Source organism: Heloderma suspectum, chromosome 6 (genome assembly GCF_057233095.1).
Source record: "Heloderma suspectum isolate Gila_16-S chromosome 6, 16-S_ref, whole genome shotgun sequence".
In the NCBI taxonomy this organism is placed as follows: domain Eukaryota; kingdom Metazoa; phylum Chordata; class Lepidosauria; order Squamata; family Helodermatidae; genus Heloderma; species Heloderma suspectum.
In genome coordinates, this window is record NC_139463.1 from 56,657,144 (window position 1) to 56,677,680 (window position 20,537).

The 20,537-nt window shown below is 44.9% G+C and overlaps 1 protein-coding gene across 3 annotated transcripts in view; it reads right to left on the reverse strand.

The window, feature by feature from the left end:
* Positions 1-20,537, reverse strand: part of MED1 (mediator complex subunit 1) — a 36,229-nt gene that overhangs the window by 9,213 nt on the left and 6,479 nt on the right. For 2 of the 3 annotated variants that reach the window (XM_084804484.1, XM_084804481.1), the window contains exons 4-14: positions 19,676-19,730; positions 17,672-17,804; positions 16,717-16,745; positions 13,987-14,058; positions 12,777-12,851; positions 11,914-11,987; positions 11,055-11,144; positions 7,335-7,446; positions 6,415-6,539; positions 5,276-5,394; positions 2,564-2,765 (exon numbers count right to left, since the gene is read on the reverse strand). In XM_084804484.1, the coding sequence (XP_084660610.1) occupies positions 2,564-2,765; positions 5,276-5,394; positions 6,415-6,539; positions 7,335-7,446; positions 11,055-11,144; positions 11,914-11,987; positions 12,777-12,851; positions 13,987-14,058; positions 16,717-16,745; positions 17,672-17,804; positions 19,676-19,730 (1,086 nt within the window). The remainder of the gene's footprint in view (positions 1-2,563; positions 2,766-5,275; positions 5,395-6,414; positions 6,540-7,334; positions 7,447-11,054; positions 11,145-11,913; positions 11,988-12,776; positions 12,852-13,986; positions 14,059-16,716; positions 16,746-17,671; positions 17,805-19,675; positions 19,731-20,537) is intronic. The other variant, XM_084804482.1, reaches the window with a different exon arrangement.

The following is a 20,537-nucleotide window of genomic DNA, read 5'->3' on the forward strand; positions in this document are numbered from 1 at the left end:
AACCCCCATGAGATGAGAGGGAAAAAAAAGGTAAAGGTGTCCCCAACCAGTCGTGACCGACTCTAGGGTGTGGTGCTCATCTCCATTTCTAAGCCGAAGAGCCAGCGCTGTCCGAAGACGCTTCCGTGGTCATGTGGCCGGCATGACTGAACACCGAGGTGCACGGAACGCTGTTACCTTTCCCGCCGAGGTGGTACCTATTTATCTATTTGCAATTTCTTGCTTTCGAACTGCTAGGTTGGCAGAAGCTGGGACTGAAGACGGGAGCTCACTCCGTCATGCGGCACTCGGGTCTCGAACTGCTGTCCTGCCGACCTTCCAGTCTGCAGCTCAGTGTCTTAACCACTAAGCCACCGCGGCCCCTCTGAGATGAGAGAACCCTAGTTTAAAATCCCCACCCCCAGTTTGGTGATCTGCCATTTATTCTGGATTGCATCACCTTCTGTTCTGCTTGCCTACTCTTGCCTGACCCAGCTGCCTCTGGACAAAATCCAAAGAAACAATATGCTCATGAGCACAAGGTACGCAGCCAAGGTTTTGTTTGATCTTGGCATCACAGCCATTTCTGCTGTCGAAGAAACAGATCACTTTTAAGTCAAATCTGTTCATGCACAGAGAGGGGATACGTCTTCAGGAGCACTGCAAGTGTAGTTTACCCTCCTGCCTCTAAGGATTGGGCTTAACACTTCTGCAGACATGCTTCAAGATGACACAGGAACTGATTCTGAATCAGACAAGAAGGTGGAAGTAGCAGCAATTGCTGAAGCATTAAGGTTGCAGGAGTGGGGGTCCGGTAAGAATTACAGTGACTGAGAGGGTGAAGCCCAGCTGCAGTCTAATCAGCCGGATGACAGCCAGGCCATGCCCTCCCTTAAACATGTGGAAATGCAAGCTCCTAACCAAGTGGAGGAGAGGGTAAGAATAAAAGACCCAAGGGTTAGATGTCAGATGAAAAGAGAAGAGCAACACAAAGTCAATGAGGTGCTCCAAGAGATTTGCAGCAGGGGAAGGGACCCTGCAGAAAACCCCATCTTGAGGGCGGGACTTGGAAGGCCACTCAGTCTGAGAAGGGGGGTGCCTAGTAGCCAGTGGCAGTTTAGTAGCAACTCTCCTTTATGGTACATTAACCCAGATAGTTACCTAAAGCCCACTGTATTACACAAAGCCTGAAAGAAAAGCTTGTTGTCAGTTGCTGCATAAGGACAGTGTCCTTAGCCTGAAGCAAGGCTTGCTTATTTGTAGTGTGCATAATAGAAGTAATTGACTAGAAACATGGCTTAACAGCTTCACTACAAAGGAAGCCAGGGGCCAGGCACCTAACACTGCCTGAACTTGGTTTTACAGTCATTTAGGACAATGACTGTGTGTCTTAGTAAATAAAATCAATCTGTGGTACAGTGACTAGTGTTGACTTTAGATGAGGAAAACTCAAGTTCAAAATCAACTCAATGGACTTCGGCAAATCACTCTGTTTCAGCCAAGCTTCCTCACAGGGTTGCTATGAGGATAAAATGAGAAATACCCATGTATGCCATTTGGACTCCATGGAGGAAAAATGAGATAGAAATATGACAAATATACATGCTTGACTGCAATGTGGTTTGATTCTACCTGCTATTATTTGATATAATACATTTTCTTAAGTGCTTAAAGCACTTCACATATACTGTCTCATATACTGTCCTGCAGAGTAGGGCAGTATTACCATCCTCATACTATGTGGATGGGGCTGAGAGAATAGTGATTTGCTTAAGGCCAAGAAGTGCATTCACGCTTGAAGTTAGATTTAAACTAAAGACTTTCTGACTCATGGCTCATTCTCTTAAAAACTGTATGATGCAAGCTCCAAGTTTATTATATGTTCATTATCTAAGCTGCTTTGGGTTTCCTCTAGACGGAAACTTGGTCTATTCATTTTAAAAAAATACATATTACTTCGGTTGTGACCGTTCCCTGCTAACAACTATGTGCCCAGTTTGCCTTAGGGTTTGCCATCTTTTTCTTTATACTTCCTTGCTTGGGGCAGTATCCAACTATGTCATTCTGTCAGCGCAAATGATGTTGCACTAGCGGAAACAGGGTTCTGAACTACGCGCAAGAGAAGAATCCAACTGGAGCTACATTTGCACAAGCGCGGTTGTGCAATCCATTGTGCATAACTCCCGTGCAACCTGTTGTGCAACTGGGCAGATATGGAAAGGCAGATATGGAAAGGAATAAACTCTTAGCCATTAAAAGCTAGAGCAGCAGCTTAACAAAGTATTGATTTCAAGTATTTGCTGATTGGCAGAAAGGCAGATGTACTAAGTGACTTTACTTCAGTGTTCCTGGAACCATCACAAATATCTGTAAGGAACAATTCTGCCTGAAGAACAACTGTGGAACTCAGAAGATAGCTTTTTTTTTGGATATTGGCCAAATTAAACACATCCGTATCTACTTTTCACCTTCTATTCTTTGGGATGAACATGCCAGTAACTGTTGCTATCAAACTGCAACATAGATCATTAGGACCAGGGTCTTTCAAAGACACTTCAGCCCATTTACAGTGGACAGCACTCACCTTCTTTTAAGACTGTGCGCTTGACACAGCTGCCTATCAGCGTATTGTAGGCCACCTGATGCCGGATCATATTGAGTATGAGGGGCACTCGACTAGGATGGTGGAAAGCAATTTTACTAAGCAGAGTTCCTTGAAGGCTTCGCCCATCTGGCAAGGGGGCATCTTTGTTGAGGAAGTAGCAATGTTGCTGTCCAGGCAAAGCCTGACATGGGAATAAACACACACAATCTCAGTAACACACACAACCTTTGTAAACAGTCCAGTGAGTTTCAGCTGTGGGGTTGTACCCCACATTTCTTCATCTAGAAATGTAGATGATGATGATGATGATAGCATGGATGCATGCTACAAAAGCATGTGTAGCCAGAAGATGCAAAATGAACCACTTTTTTCCCCAAAGAGAACTAAACTACGTTATTTATATGTGTGTATCTGTCCATTAAAGGATGTGAGACCCAGTGCTCTGCCTTAAGCCAGCCTTCCCCAGCCTGGTGTCATCCAGATGCTTTGGACTACATCAGTCCCAGCCAGCATGGCAATGATTAGAGATGATGGGAGTTGTACTCCAAAACATCTGCAGGGCACTAGGTTAGGGAAGACTGTCTTAAGCTAAACTTGCTCACTCTGTTTGGGGCCCCATTATATTGTTTGCTTAGAATAATAGTTAATCTTCTAGTACTGAGATTAAAAGAGATAACCTTTCTGCCATCTCATTACCTTTTCATAGACACTTCTTTAAAAAATAGCAATTGTGCCCTCTTAAGCTGTCTTCTGACAAGTATTAGTACATAAAACCTCAAATCAAAAAGCGTTCAGAAAAATTATATTTTGCTGATCCGACTTATTACTAATCATATGGGGCCTTTTGAATAGGGATTGCCCCCATTCATTTCAGACCAAGGGCCTGTCCACCCCCACAATCTCCGATGAAGGGAAATAGGATCATTATCCTCTGTAACAGCGAAGTTGGGGTGTACAGTGCCTATCAGTTTGGAAGGAAAAAATGGCCATACAAATATCAGGTAGTGGCCGCTACATACTTACAGACTCTCTAGGTAAGCAGAAGTAGATAAGTTTACAAATGGAAAGCAAGAGACATTTTTAAAAACTGCAAAAAATAGCCTCATAAGAACTTCTGAGTTTCTGGGAGATATTGAGATGTCAGTTGAGAGGAGAAAGGAAACTGAAGGTGTGAGCTGTGAGGCAGGAAGAGAAGAGGGAAGTAGCTTGCTCAAACCCCTAACAACTTATTGTAAATTTCCAGGGAGGAGAGGAAGATGCATGCCTTGATTTTTTTTTTTTTTTTAAACCCTTCTTGCAGGGCAAAGGAAAGGAAAAATCACACCTTTTACCTTTCCTACTCTCCATACCCTACTATAAAATGATTGGGTTCAGGGCTGGAAGCCGACCCCAGACCTGAACTCTCTAGCACTATAAAAGAGGGGTGGGGTTGATGAGAAATAGACATCCTTTCCACCTTCGACCCTCCTGTGACTCCTTCAGTCTGAACAGTACTAAAAGGCTCCAATTTCAGCGTGGCTGAAACACTGATCAAAAGCACTCATTTTAGTGGGTGGAGATACACCGCAACATTTTGTTGCAGGTCCCACTTGTTCCATGTAACCACCCACCTCAGGTGGTCAGGTCCCTATCAGTTTAGAAGCAAAACACAGCCACCCAAAAATAAGGCAATGGTTTCTATACATTTGAGGGACAACCTAGGTACACAAATTAAAATAAAACCGAAATGACCCTATGAACTTCCAGGACTTATGGAACATTGAGGGCATGGAGGTGAGAAAATACTATCGTAGGTCTTCTCACTGTCTGGAGAGGGATCTTCCGGGTTCACACTGAACTCCAAAGAGAGGGGACATACTGCTGCCCATTCACAGCTATGCCTAAATCCTGGATTTCTCTATTTCAATGGGCAGATTTCACTTCTGCTCCAGTGGAGAAAAATAGGGAAGGAGGATCTAACAGAAACAGAATTCATGCAGACTATGTGAATCTAGCAATTAACAAGTGCTACATGTCTACTGAGATGCCCCACTGACTTTAATGTGGCTTACTATCAAGTAAGCGGGCACAGAATTATAGCCTAAGACTACGGTGGAGGGCAAATGAGCCATGGAATTTGAAAGTGAAAGAAAAAAGTGGGGAATGGAAGAAGAAAGAAGGAATTAGCTTGTTTGAGTCTCCTAACAGTTTATAGTATCCTCAGAGTAAGCATTAGGGCTAGGGGGATGTGGACCATGAGGTTAAAAAACTCTTCCCAACACTATAGCAATAAATTCTCAGGTTCAGGGCCAGAGCCCATATAGCACAGTGGGAGCAGGTTTCAGGAGAATAACCAAAAAGGTATTTTCTGAGAGTCTCAAACAACACAACAAGGCTCCTATTCTAGGAAGGATGGAGCCTTGAACCGAAGCATTCCTTGAACAAAAGCATTGCAGTGTCCCCACTTGTTAGTGTATATTTTGGGTCCACTCTTTCCTGAAGCCTCAGGATAGGCTACAGTGATGGGTTCTCATCTTCATCTATACTAAAATCAGGTAATGTAAGCCTAACAAATTTTCTAACCATGGGTTTTCTATAGCTCAATCCTATCCTGTCTAATCATGAGCGTGTGTGGGGTGTTTAGATGACACTGTCCAAGATTTTTCCAGCCCTCTCCAATGGTGTGTTTTAATTCCCCAGTTGGTAACTTACAGCGTAGAAGCGCATATTGTGGTTCAATGGTCCAGGGACCTCCTCCTTGGATAGTTCAAACTGTGTGATGAGCTCATATAAGGGGACATATGTTGGAGGGGTGTCAAACAGTGGGATGCCTGAAGATAGAGAAATATTATCACCTACCCCAGAGCCTTGTCCTCTAATTAAAAAACAGTAACTGTTAGCATACCTTATGCTTGGAGTAGAGTAGTACAGTAATTTTCAGTGCAATCTCACAATTTCTCTATGTGGGATATGCTCACTACACTGTGGAATTACTATAATCAAATATCCAGAAACCATTGATGTTTAACACATGAATATTCCCATCTGGCAACTGGATGCCAAGAACTAAAAACATATTGACACAAAAGAACATAAAAATCAGTGTGGTCCCGTAGAGTATGTGCTGCACCTGGGAGACTTGGGTTCAAAAGCCAGATGACACACAGATTTATATTAGGAGCTCCAGGCAAGTTCCCTCCTCTTCAAACTCTTCCCTCCCTGGCTTCCAGACCATCAAACAGGCATATGGTGAGATAACCTACCCAAAGCTTTGTGAAGCTGAATTAAAAGAACCATAGTATTAAAGGTGACTGAGAAAGGCTGAGAGTAATCCAAGTTGTGTCCCATGGAAATCCATCTACCTCTCCCCTCCCCAATTTGGCAAATTATATGTTTTCCTATTATCTGCTTACTCTGCATTTTCTGTTTGACTTATAAAATTAAGGTCTCAAAGGATTCAGAAGTTTGGCTTTTTTAAAATACAAGAGTAAGAAAAGCCAGCTGAGGAAATAGTATCGACTGAGATTAACTTTAGTTGGTCAGTGGGGGCATGGGGGAAAAAAGAATGAGGGCATGCATGTCCCCTCATCACCACTGCAAAACTCTGTTCAACCTTACTCTGACGGCTTACCCTTTTCCAGACCATATATTTCCATGTTTGGTTCATAATGATGAGCACTAGACACTTGCTTTGATTTTAAAAAAAGAAAGAAGATTCATAGAATCTGAAACTGGTACTGCAGGTACATGGAAAACACTGATTGCTGTCCTTATGTGTCAGGCTCTAGCACTAAAAATCTCACTAATGCTAGCAAAACTCAAGCAACTGCTTATCTGAAGCCATGACTGACCTGTGCAGTTCTGAAGTTTCTGAATGAAAGCCCGAGATACTGGAATAGGCCTTGGGAACTTTAAGAAAAAGCAAGCTGGCAAATCAACACTATTGGCACTAGTAATTGAGGAGAAGGAGGGTGTCCTGAAAGAGAAGGGATTGACAGTATATTACATCTATGCTCACACAAATGCTTGCATTTGGTATTCTAGAGTATCATTTTAAAACTGTGTTTGGGGTCATAATTTGAAATGCTGGTTTTGAACTGTAATCCCTGAACTCTGGATTCAGAGATCTTGAGGAGTACCATCTCCCATATGAACCTCCTTACCTACAGAGATTGGCTAATGAGACCTCACTCTATGTATCACAACCATCACAGGTTAGGTTTATGGCTGTGTGAAGCAGGGCTTTTGTAGAAGGACAACTATGGGAATTCCTCCGAGAGAGGTTGCTAGGCTCTGTGTCCTTTTAACTTTAGGAATACTGTAAATATGTTTCCATTTCCACAAGCCTTTGGCCATATCTGACTGGCTTATTTAGGTTGTTACTGTGAACTGCTATGAGTACTCTTTGGACCAGAAAGACGAGCTACAGTTTTTAAAAACATAGTAGACCATGAGTTGAATGGAAGCTACATTTTATCCCTGAAACCCCTGCCCACCTCCACACAATTGTATTAAATTCAGGAATCTGTCGTTGCAAGCTCTAACAAAAAGCACATGAATTGCTAACATGTGCTCAGTCCATCCCTGATGACATTAAGGATTACTTTAATCCTTTATGGCAGCCTTCCCCAGCCAATTAACTGCAGCCAGCATGGCCAATCGTCAGGAATCCTGGAAGTTGTTGTCCAAACATCTGGAGAGTTCCAGGTAGGGACAGGCTGCATTATGGTAACTAAATAGTGTTACCGTATAAATGGTGCCTTTTTCTTACCCTTTGTTGTCCACAGGATGAGACCCCATAATCAGGGGAGCAATCGGAAGTTTGTTCATAGTCAAGGTTCCTTCAATTGTAACACATACATTCATACCCAGGGACCGAGGAACTGGGGTGGGGGGAGGAGAGGGAGGGAGAGGGAGAGAGAGAGAGGGAGAGAAAGAGAAAGAGTAAGCTTTTCAAACGCTGTAAGTTTAAAAAATCCACTGCAGAACAATGAGTTATAAATTGTACACTGCACAGCCCAGCAGCATTTTCTGCCATCCTGAAGAGGCATGCATGAAATTTTTCGATGGAGGACAGTGTCCCTGAATGAGCCGTGCCTCTCACTCGATCCAGTAGACAGCACTATGCAGATTAGCCTCATCCACTTCATGGTGGTGGAGAACATCCACCCCCCCCCCCCCATTCCAGTCCTGTCTGGTGCCGAGGCACTATGCATCAGCAGAGCTCTGTCAAAGTTACCTTCTATTTTTGGAGAGACTGTCTTTTCCTTCCTTCCACACTTGAATCAGGGGTGGGAAATGGGGGTGTGTGTTGGGGGCCATTTTCTCACACACACACACACACACACACACACACACACACACACGGCAAGCCACACTGCTACTGGCAGCCTGTGGAATTGCCCCTGCTGCCTGTGGTGGTGGCAAAAAAGTGGCAGTTTGCCACCAAACACCATGGAGCAGTTGTTTACTGCTCTGTAGTGGCAAACGTATGGGATTTTTGCTGCTGCTATGAATTTCGGTGGTGCAGTGGGGACCAACAGAGGTTAATGAGCTCTTTGCTGGAGGGTGCATGCAGCCTGTGAGTTGTCCACCCCTGGATTAGATAGACAGGTGGGGAGTTTAGCAAACCCAGGTGCTGTGTTCCCTCACAAAAGTCTTGTTGTATGACCTTAAAATGCAGCCACTTTCCTCTTACCCATACACTGGGCACATTCGCACATCACGCTAAGCCACCCTGAGAAGAAGTGACGGTGGGTGGCTCATCTGGTCCTCCTGACAATCACCCACTCCGTGGCTTCCCCCTCAGTCTCTCTCAATCCTCCATGCCACTACTGGTATGGATTCCAGGGGCCTTTCTGACAGAAACCCTTTGTGTCAGCACCCTTTCTGCAGTTGATCCGCTGTGGTTGCCAGCTGATGAGGGAAACTCCCAGCCCCCTGCATCAGATAACAAAAAGGAAATAATTTTCTAAGCCCTTATGAACGCAGGAACACCCAGGAGCAGTTATTGCTGGGGTGACTGTGCTCAGCACATTTGCGCTAACCTCCCCGGCAGTTAAAAAAACTCTTAGAAAGCAGGTGCACAGGAGAGAGCTGCCGTCAAAGGTTTTTTGTTTTTAAATCTGCTGGGGAGATTTGTGCATACTGAAAAGCTAGGCAGTAAATGGGGGGAAAGTGCAGTCACCCCAACAATAACTGCTTGAAAAAGGAGCTGCAAAAAGGGCTGGGAGCCAGTAACTCCCATTTGTGGACTTCATCAGGACTCCAGGAAGTGTTGAAAGGGGGGAGGACATTGACAAGTGTTGGTTCAAGACTAGAGGATAATACTGCCGAATGGGAGTTATGCCCCCTCCTGCTTTGGCGTTCCTTTTCGGAGCACTTCACTTGCATTTCTCCCATTTTTTTGGTGCTTTTGAACTGTGCAATGTGTTTGTGCTTTCTCTTTTCCCCGGTTCTTCACAAGTGTACACAGATTAGCCCCTAGTACAGTACTTACTCCACTGCAGAGCTTCCTTTGACAGCTGCAACAAACATGGAAATTGATAAGGCGAGACTACACATAGTGGACAGGCAGTTCTGCTCTCTTGCAGTTGTGAAAGACAGGAGGGGATAATAATAAAAAATTGTGACCACATTCACATACCCCCGAAGCACCCCTCCAAAGTGGTGAATGAGTGATAGTCCTTCCAAAGTGCCATTTCAGCATCAGTGGAGGGGCAGTCACTGGTGAGGGAGGAGGCGGCGGCTGGAAGCAGCACTGGCAAGATCATGAAGAGCGGCACGGGGTTTTTGCTGCTCTTGCCAAATAGCTCTGTAGCCGCTTGGGACAAGCCATGCTGCTGGGTTTGAACACTGCGACAAGCTGCCCTACGAACAACTATCCTCAGCAACCTTACTACAAGCCAGGGGTTCTCAGGGTGGCTTGTTTGTGCAGAACTACCCACACACTCAATAGTCCATACTGGGTTCACACATCACGGTAAGCCACGCTGACATTAACAAGGTTCACAATCCACTGTGGCTTATTGTGTCGTGCAAACCCAGTCACTCCCTGGTGTTCCTTCTTCATGATTCCTACAAAAAATATCCATTCGAAAGCTGAGAAGGGATGAGGGAGAATGGAGGTGGCACTAGAGAGACTGTAAGGAGCAGCACGGGTTTCTTGCCAGCCGGCTCTCTAACCATTCCAACCTGCAAAAAAATTGCCCTGCTGGGTTTGGACATCATGATAAGCTACCCTAAACAACCTTACTGCAAGCCATGGGGTCTCAGGGTGGCTTGTTTGTGCAAAACTACCCACGATGGGAAAACTGCTCCTGGTTTGGACATCACGCTAAGCCACTCTGCGACCGCCCATGATGACAACCTGCCGCGGCTTGGCGTAATGTGTGACTGGGTTCTCTTTAAAGCCTTGGGAGCGAGTGATGTGCAACGCTCTTCCATTCCATTTCTCTAGTTTAAACCAGCAGCAGTTGCGGTGGAATCAACAGGAAGGGAAGGAGTGCAGCGACAGCAAGGGTGGGTGGCCCGAGAACGGAGAGTAATTTGGCTCAATTTGCCACCTGGCTATATGCTATTTAGTATTTGTCTCAAGGTGTGGGTTAGCATGCAAGATTGATGTGGGGATGTCTACTGAAAGTCATGCCTCAGTACAGTTAGGCTAGATCAGGAGTGTTGGAGTGGATTGGGTCAGGAAGACAAATTGCCCCCACTTCCCCCGGACCAACCCAGGGGACTAGATGACATTAGGGGCCAGGGCTCCACCCAAACCCCCTCTCCTGACATCACCCACCCCCACCCCACCCACTTGCCCTTTCTCTGTGCTGAGAGGCACGGAGCTCTGTGCCTCTCTCACCATGGAGAAAAGGATTTGGCCAGCATGTTGAAGAGTGGCTCCTCCAGGCACAGTCCAAGTAGGGCACCTGCTCTGCACATCATCCTCACGTCCAGTGCATGAAGGATCCCTCGGTCAGTGCACAAAGGAGTGGCTCCTCCATGTGCTGGCCAAGGCACTTTCTCCATGGTGAAAGGGAAGAATCTGTGTGCCAAATGAAGAATCGTTTGGGGAATCCCCAATGCTATCTCCGTCAGGGATTCCTCTCCTATGGTGGGCTGGGAGGTGAAAGGGAAACCTCCTGGATTTGGAAGCCCAGTGGGCCAGATCAAGCCTGCAGGCAGGAAGCTTGACACCCCTGGGCTAGGTGATCTTCATGACACTTCAGACCCACAATGCAGTAACTTCATCACTAACCAGAAAACTGGGCGGGGGAAATAGCTACAGGTTTCCTATTCATTGCCCTTGTCTTATTGTTTGTGATTTGTCACAGAACCCCGAACTCTACAAACCTAGTGTTTATCTACCTCACTGAAATACAGGACAAGTTTCTGTCAAGAAACTCTTGCTTGGAGCTAAAACGGAAGTTCTGAAACAATTCAGGGCATGTTTAAAGAGGAGTTTTAAAAGAAATGACCTGCAAGAAGAACATACCATTGTTCTCATTCAGAATGATGGGAGCTCCAGTACCTTCTTCAATCAAATCATAGGGTGAAACATAATACTTCAAATTCATCAGGTGACCTGGAAGAAGAAAGCTTGTTAATGGAAAATGGAGCACAGTGGGGTTGGGAAGGGCACAAGCTGAAGCCTGTGCGTTGGTCTGGATGTATAAGATTAGTTAACCTGGCATTCCAATATAATCGGGGAGTTCAGAGCTCTTGAGAAAGAGACCTGGTTCACTCGACACAACAGCCCACCGTGGTTTAATTTACCTGTGGTGGCTGTTGTACTGGGCATCTGCAGGCACCATTTTTGCATGGCGCCTGGCTTACTATGTCATGCGAACCTGGCAGCAGGGTTTGTCTGAGGATTAGGCAACTCTCAAACAACCCACAGCTTGTTTTAGGGTTATTTGAGAGTTGCCTAACCCTCAGACAACCCCTGCTGCATGGGTCTGTGTGACATGACAAGCTGGGCCCCATGCAAAAATGGTGCCTGTGGGCATCCGGCACAATACAACAGCCCCTACGAGAACATTAAGTCACCGTGGTGCCGTGCAAACCAGGTCAGACGATTTTTTGCACTCCTCCCTCCCACACATTCTCCTTCTCATGACATTCTGTGCATTCCCAAGTCTCCTTCCTCTGCCACCTGTGGAACAGAAACCCATTACTCCACCCTGTAAGAGATTTTGCTCAATCAGCTGGCTTTCTGCCTTGAACTATGACCTGGTAGAGTAATTCAATGTACTTGGCAGACGAAGGGCTGTTGACCACATTATTTTTCCCATAAAGGGTTTCTCCTTTTTATGTACATTAGTCCTCTTCTTTAGCAAAAGACAATCTCCTACCTCCACTCCTTGGAGTGAGATAGCCCACGCTGCCATGCAGAATCTTGTCCAAAGGGCTTGCATTGGTGGCTTGCCTACAAGCAGACAGAATTGGAGACTTATAATATGCTGGCACAGAATTAAGACCAAAGACTATCTCGTGAGAAATCTTTTGGAGGGTTTCTTAGGCTGGACGTGTCACATGCTCACATTGAAATCTTAGGTTTATGACACTAGGAGTACAAACCTATGCATGTCTACACAGAAGTCAGTCCTATTAAGTTTAATGGGACTAACGTCAGGTACATATGTATAGGACTGCAGCTATATATCTACAAAGGGGAACCCACTTTTCTTTCTATCACAATTCCCCCCCCCGCTTTGGGGGGTCATTAAATCTACATTGATAGCGAGTGTGGATAACTAGATCAAAAGCTGTTCTTGGATCTGGGAAGCCTGGATTTTGCCTCCGCCATGCATTCCTTGCTGGAACTTCAGCAGTCTCTCTCAACCTCAAATACAAAGGGTTTTTTCCCCATTACAAGACTCTCGTCTTCATAATCCTTACATTTATCATTCATTTACATAGTTATTTAATGGTCATACTTCCTTAATAGTATTATCTATTTCTGTATAATGTTTTAAGATGTAACGGTGCAATAGTTTCTCCTTTCATCCTCACAAGAGCCTTATAAGGTTGATTAATCAGTACATTTACAGATTGTTATACTGAAGCCAAAATGTTGTGGCTTGCCAAACAATATCTAGTCTCAATGGCTCAAATGGGATTTGAACTCGGCTCCTTCCAATCCCAATGCTCCATGTTCTGAACAATATTTCTGCTTATTACATTAACAGGTAAATATTGGGCTCAATGTTCTTACCAGTACATCCCTGCCATCTTTGAAAGATCAAGCTCCAAAGACTGAAGAGCCAAGTACATTTTAGTTTTCAGTTTGCTGAAAGGAAAAAGATAATCTGCTTTAAAAACTGATACAGAAAAAATTGATACCAAGGTACCTTACACTGAGGCTGCAGTTCTACACATTTCTGTGAGACTAAGTCTCTATTCAATGGGGGTTACTTCTGAGCATAAGTGTATAGGATTGCACTGTGAATCAACCAGAGTTACTGTCAGATTGGCATAGCCTTCCAAGGTCTCAGGAAGAGATTTTTCCCATCCTTATCACACAATTGCTGACATGCCAAACATTTAACCTGAGACCTCATACAGTCTACTCAGCTTTGTGACAAAAAGATCCCGTTCCAACAAGATGAAGTAAATGCGCATAAGGCTTCTGTGCTTCTTTCATCTCAGTTATGTTCACCAGCCTCAATCCCCCCTCAAGCTCAGAGGAAGGCACAGAAGGGGAAGCTCCGCTGCTCAAGGAGCAAGCCATCGTTCCCCACTCCAGGACTTTTCAGACTGGAAGACGTGGCCTTGCCTGACTCGGAAGACAGATTCCCAGTGCAGTCCTCACCACCCCCACAGCACAGGAGCCAATGGCAGCAGAGCTGGGCAATAGCCCTTTAAGAACAGAGAGGTTCTCGGGGGTGGTGGGGCCAACAGAAATACCAGACTAGTTAGAAGGCCTCAGCCCTCTGCTGAGGCAACAGCACCTTCCATACTGCTCAGTCTAGGGTCTTATCAGGCCCCTCCCTTGCCTACTAGTAACCACCTCTGCTATAGCCAGCTTCCTTGAGACTTGGCAGCACAGGACACTCACAAAGTTGCACACTGGATCCAGCCATGTTTGCAGAACTCTGAACGCCTCCATTTTATTTTGTAAAATAAAACTCAGTTTAGCCCTCTTGTGTGTTCTTTCTAATTTTGGAGATAGTTCTGGGCTCAAGCTAGAATCACCACTACAGGTCTATCTTGGCTCCCTCTCGCAAAGCTGGCAGAGACTGCCAGGAAAGGTCTGTGGCAATGCAGGAAAGGAAATAGGTGATGCAGTTAGTAAAGAGAGAAGGAACATGTGGGCATGCAGATGAGTAGGCTGTCAACCACTATATGCAAGGCTACAACAAATATTTGGCCAGGTTCCAGGATGCTTCTACAGCACAGAAATTATGACACAATGGAATGCTTACTTGTCACCTGGCAGTTTATACAGATTGACAAGACCCTTAAGATGCTTAGAAAATTCATTGAAGTTTCTCTCTCTAGGAGGAAAGAAAAACAAGTAAGTTCCAGAGAATATGGAGACATCGTACATGGCAGAGACGTTAACAATCCTAATAACCAGATGATTCGGGGGGGAGTTTGGATGTTGCAAACTCTCAGCCTTCCCTTTCAGTATCTGTTATAGTTGAACTGTTATGAACATTTGAACATTTATGGCCAAGTTGCCTGCTTGTGTTGTTGGGCCTTCCTGGGAGGTATGTAAGCCTTGCCACACTGGCTACCTCTATGGTCATTTGATGGCTAGATGCCTTCTTTGACCTCCTCAGAGCTTATTGACTGAGAGAATCCCTTCCTATATGACTGTTATGGCCCCTAAAACCTAAATTTCTAAGAAAAATATTAACTGCACAGTCTAAAAGGTGGTGACAACTCTACTCCCTTGTTAGAAGGCAGGAATGATATATCAGAGGTTGGACACACCCAACACTCCCAACTTGTAAAATATTACAAGATTTTAAGCCCTGCCTTCTAACTTAGGAACAGAGTTAAACCTTCTTGACTGTTTTTCCCCCAATGGATAGGAGCAGTCAATTCATATAATTCCAAAGAGGATGTGAAGATGCCTCCACTGAAAACTGAGTTTTGAAAACTCCCAGACGCGTTATAGCGACTTGCCCTGGGCCTTCCAGTGACCATCACAGGTGAATAGGGATTTGTACCTGGACCTAAAACATCCAAATGCACCAAATCCACTGCAATTAACCTATATGGGTCTGTTAAAAAAATAAATAAAAGTATTATAGATGGTGGAAGAAATAGATTACATACAAATAGACATATGAGTTCACAATGGAGTAAGGCTCTCAAGGCCTACTTATTTCCACTGGCCTTCTCTTAAGTCTGGGCAACTGGTTCTTATTGGTAAGTTTGTTTTTATTTATATTAATTGGCACTCTGTTTTTATGGATTTTATTGAAACATGTTTTATGGATTTTTTATTGTATCCACTTTATGTCATTTTTACCTTGTTTGTCGCCTTGAGGAAGTTTCAACCTTAAAGGCGGCCTAGAAATTGTTTTAGATAGCTGGGAAAAAAATCTAGCTGACCCTTATAGCTGGTGGGAGGGGATGCCGGGATTTTGCCCTGGCTCAGTGGGCCTTGCTGGATCTAAACCAGATCTGCTTCAGCTTTTAGCAAGCATAATGTAGAGTCCAGTACAGCTGTGGGAAGGTGGCTGCCGTGGCAGTGCATCACTGTCTCAGCTAATTACAGGTGAAAACAAGGGTAAAATCTGAAAAAGTATGCCTTATCAAACAGGTGCATTTTGGCCTTGAGCTGATTTGAGTTAATACTGGAGAAATCTTCCATGGGAAACAAGCTGGGGGGAGGAGGGATGTTTCGGAGGATGTTTCAGCTCTCAGCATCTGCCCAAGGGGGCAAAGCCAACACACCCTGGTTTGACGTGTTGATTGCTTATAGGTCAGATTCATTTGTCAGAACTAAATAATTAATAATGGACTTAGTAACCACTACCCTGTTTATGATCTGATACACCACTGGAAAAGCTTTTTGCTCGCGTCAACATCTTTTATTTCCTAGAACTCTCCTTCTTCATCTGCAAAGGTCTTCCTTTGCTGAACACTTTTTGCCTTGTCTGTTTGTGCTTCCAGAGTAAACAGAAAACGCCAAACCGCCAACTAATGCTACACAAGGAATGTGGGAGTTTGTCTGGTTCTCTGCCAGAGAACAGCCACTCTATCTTTATTGCCTGTTACACTTTCTGCCCGGACTTTCAATCAATTGGACTAACAAAATGCTCTCTCTTTTGAATCGACAGTTTGCTCTCTTTTAGGATTATACCCCCCCCAAACACAACCACACACAGTCACCCACCCAGACTGCCAGCACACAAGATCACATACCATTCGCTTGTCTCTCTTTTTCAGGATCACCCCCTCCAAAACACTCTCTTTCTCACACAGACACACACATGTGCACCTTTTCCGCTTTCTCCCCCCAATTGGGCCACCTTGCAAGCCTCCCTAATCCCCGTTTCTTTCTGCAGCCCTCCCAGCTCCTCCTTGCAACCTTCTCCCACCCATTTGGGGTGCCCCCCAGCCCAGGACTGCCCTCTTCTTCCTCCTCCTCCAGGTGACCCCCAGCTCTCCCCCAAATTCTCTGGTGCCATCCACAAACCTCCTCCCTTACCAGGCAGTTGCAATAGGATCTGGCCCTTTCTTTTTGGGGGTGGCCTGGAGCTCCTCAAACCAAAGCACCAGCCTCCAGCCGCCTACCATCATTACTTCCCAAGAATGTTTCAGGGCCCACATGGAGCTCAGGGGCATTCAGAGGAATCAAGATGGAAGGCAGCTGGAGGTTAGCGCTTCACTTTGAAGAGTTCTGTTACCCAACATTGAAAAAACAAACAAACAGATATCTGCAGAACACCTAAGGGTGCAGGCGTTGTCCACTGGTGCAGTGGAGACCATGGGCATCACATTGCTTATCCCCAGCCTGTATGATAGACTAGAAAGCCCAAACAAATAAAAAACCTGTATCTAAAACGCACATGAGAGCTTACAGCAAACATAAGAATGGTTATCAATTGCTGGAAAACTGTGGCCAGATAACAGAAATGTTGCTTATTATGAGGAAGAGGGATATAGTCATCAAACGAAAGGCATACAGTACTCACCTTAGATGCTGCACCAGCTCTGGGCAACTCTAGAGAGGAACAAAATAGAGGATGTGTGTCCCAAGTTCATTTGAAGCTGTTGTGACTGTCTGGTACAATGGCACTTCATACATAACTGTAGTGCAGGGGTGGGCAACTTGTAGCCCTCCAGATGTTTTAGCCTACAATTCCCATCAGCCCTAGCCAGCATAGCCAATGGTGAAGGCTCATGGGAGTTGCAGGTCAAAACATCTGGGGGAGCACAACTTGCCCACTTCTGCTATAGTGGATGCCAGCTTCATGCAGGTGCAAACACCCCCTCCCCCAAACTTTCTCAATAGAGCCCTACAGGATGTCTGGGCAATACAGCAGTCAACTGACCACATGCATTCTTGGAATCGGAGACATCACCCAGTGTCTGGACTACTAGATGTTGAGTATGGAATATGACTGCAAACATTTTGAGGGATGAGACTAGAATTCAAAACTATCTCAAATCATTATGTTGCTTGTACAATCAATCCACCCCCCCCCCCCCGAAGTACAGGGAAAAGATAACAAGTTTAAAAAGGTACTAACTGGTTAACAAGCTGTTAGTACTACACTCATACTAAGGCAATGGGAGCTTTGACTTCTCTCCCTGTTATTGATGGATTTTATTAAAGGCTGAGAAATGCTGGCCTGGATTTCGGAATAGTGGGGAAAGTGTAAAAGGTTGCAGAAGGACTGGGCTAAGAGAAGGTCAAAGGAGTTGGTTGAAGCGATAGCTTCCATTCTGGAGAAATGGAAAGCTAAATGCCGAAGTGAGCAAAGAGATGGGTGTCTAGATGAAGGGGCTAGATTTGAGTAAGCCCTTGGAGACAGGGATCCATGATGCATACAGCATCTCTGCCCTTGGAGTAGGATGCTATAAAACAGCATGTTTCTAAACAAGGTAGAAGGTGTCAAGTTAGTATGACTTGCATAATCTACGTACCGCAGGGTTTTCTCCATGATGTGCTACCTTGACATCACATAGCTGTCCTGTAGGATCCAAGTGGACTTCCACATAGAACATGTCTGACGTTATGTAACACTCAGTGCCATTTGCACTAAGGTGAGATCCAAGGCTTACAAAGAGGAGGAAAAGATGTTCAGATTTGGAAAAACAATACCACCAAGTAGCACATCAATTCATCTGTATGGAGGCTCAAGATTAACAACAATGGGTTGGATCCAGAATAAGTTAGTTGCACTTAGTTCCCACTGAAACCAGTAACACTTAATTCACGAATAGTTTGTCCCGCTGATTTCAATGGGAACTTACGTGCAACTAACTTAATTTGGATCCAACCTGATGTGTTTATTACATAATCCTTGCCATTTTTTTCTCTTTCTCCATAACTACCATATAGAGCACACTATGCCACCTGCTCCCTGCCCACCCAAACCTCCTGTCCATAGATGAGATGGAACTGAAGTAGAATCTAAATTTCCCATATCCAGACCAAACATTTCATGTGCTAGGACTGGCTGTCAGAAACATTCTGGTTTTAACTTTCTCAAAACAAGTGCAAAAAATTAACAAAAATGTACCAAAGGTGTGAGTGGTTGTAGGCTTCATTAGTTCTTAAATGTAAGTTATGGGTGCAGGGTGTTGACCCAAGATATCTATGTTAACTAAGGAGAGATCTGATATCAAGTGGAAGAGTATTTTCAAGCTCACTTGCAAACAAAGCGCAGTTATTAACTAAAAACCATTAAGAGTTGGTTGCCTTGGTCCTAAACAAGCTAGTGGAAATACATCCCCATTATTTCAATAGAACACTTTCCAAAGTAAGCTTCCATCTTCTTCTCTCTCTCTCTCTCTCTCTCTCTCAAAGGAAATGTTTGTTTGTATGTCCTCAATGGACTTGAAAACTGTACATCCGATTGTTATGAAACTTTCAGGATGTGTTGTACCTTTATCTGGGATGGATTCAGGTATCTCATTAAGAAAGGGGGTAATGTAGAAGGAGCTGAAATTATTAGATAGATACAGAAAGGGGGCAAGGGAAGGGAGCAAGTTGTCCAGGTAACGCAAGAAGAATGTTGGCAGTTTATGTAATGGGAGGGCAAGAGAAGGAACAGTAGAGAAGAAGGGAGTCATGGCTGACAGACAGGGAAGCTCACAACGGTCTTCAAGAATCGAAGAAGGAAGTGCATTAATTATAATTACTTCAAATGTGTCTATGAGGTTGAAGCCCGCAGTACCATATTCATATACATGGCACACTTTCTTACACAGGACATAGTTCATGCAGTTTGAAGCCAGGAGGAAGTCGCCTGAGGGAAAGAGTTATATGTCTGCCCCCTCCCCTCTTCTACTAGGCAGCCCCCCTCCCCACCTCCTGGGGGAATGGAGTGGACAAGCCCTGCCTTCAGAGGGCTATGGGAGTCACCCTGGCAGGGGCTCCAACTGCATGGTCCTGCATAATGTAAGTTTGCTTGAAGACTTCGCTGTATCAAACTAAAGGCTGTTCCAGCCTGTGTGAAGTCAAGTCCATGTGCTAGTTTTCTGTATAACAGAAACATTTAATTGGTCCTTCAAGGGTTACATTGGAGCTCTGGTAGGTATCAGGCTGACAAAAGACCAAGAGTCCATTTGCTCCACCCCAAATCGACGAAGGAGAGATGCAAGCCCCCCTCAACGATCAATCAATACAGAACACAGTGGAACACAAGCAGAGAGCTGTGCGCTGCAGCATGGCTCCTGTCAACAGTTCCGGGAACCCCAAGTAACAGAGCCAACCAACATACTGGAGGGGAAGCAAGGTTGGCCCCAAGACTTCGAGAAGTATAGCTTAAACAACCAATATTCTTTGCATCAGGTTTAAAGCTGAAATTCAATGTTTACATGCAGAGATGAGCACTTCTAGCAGCAAATCACACTGCCAGTGATATTAGCATGATTCCTTCAAACTAGACAAACGGAAACACCTCTAACGGGAAAGGGACTTACCCATTTTGTCTAGCAATGGACTCCAAACGATCTGTCATGGCAGGCAGAGATGTCACTAGGAAGAGACAGTTTGTTTAGATCCAAGTACATATGCAGATTTACTCAAATAAATTTCACTGAGTTTAATGGAACTTTCTCCCAAGTAAGTGTGCAGGCTGGCTTTTGGTCTTAAGGGATTTGCTTAACACAGATGGTTTATATTCAGAAACACTGGTGCTTATTATTTCTTTCTATGGCTACTCACCCAGAAGCCTTAGGATAAGGTGGGCTACACTTAGAACTGCATCAGCTAATCCATGAAATCTTACTATTCTAAACTGAATGATTCTGCTGGGGGCCAACAGCAGGTCTCTGTGTTTAAACACTGATCTGCCCCAATCATGCAGAAAGAGGTAAAGAGTAGAGGTATCTGTTTTTAACTGCAAAAGGACCATGCAGGTGAACAGTGGAGAACTTTGCTAATGGCTTATCTCCCCACTGTTTTTCTTAGGTGCTTCTCTTAAGCCCAGGTCTGATACACAAAGTATGCTTGGCTAGATAAGCGCCGGGGGGGGGGGGGGAGGCGGGCTCAGGGAGAGTTCTGCACTCCTCACTCAAGCCTCTTGGTAACAGACACCCCATCCTCCAGTTTTAAATATGGGGATCTATCACGAGAGTACTATGCTACCTAGCACAGACTGTTCCTTGTATCCAGGGATCATCCACACCAGTTTTCCTAGTTGGGGGAAGGAAAAATGAGCACATGCAGATCATCCCCAGTCCCATAAGCCAGTTTGTTATATCTGAACCAAGCCTCTGTTTCCTCAAAAAGCACCTGGAACCAATACACCACCGCGCACTGAACCTCTTGGCCAAGAACTGA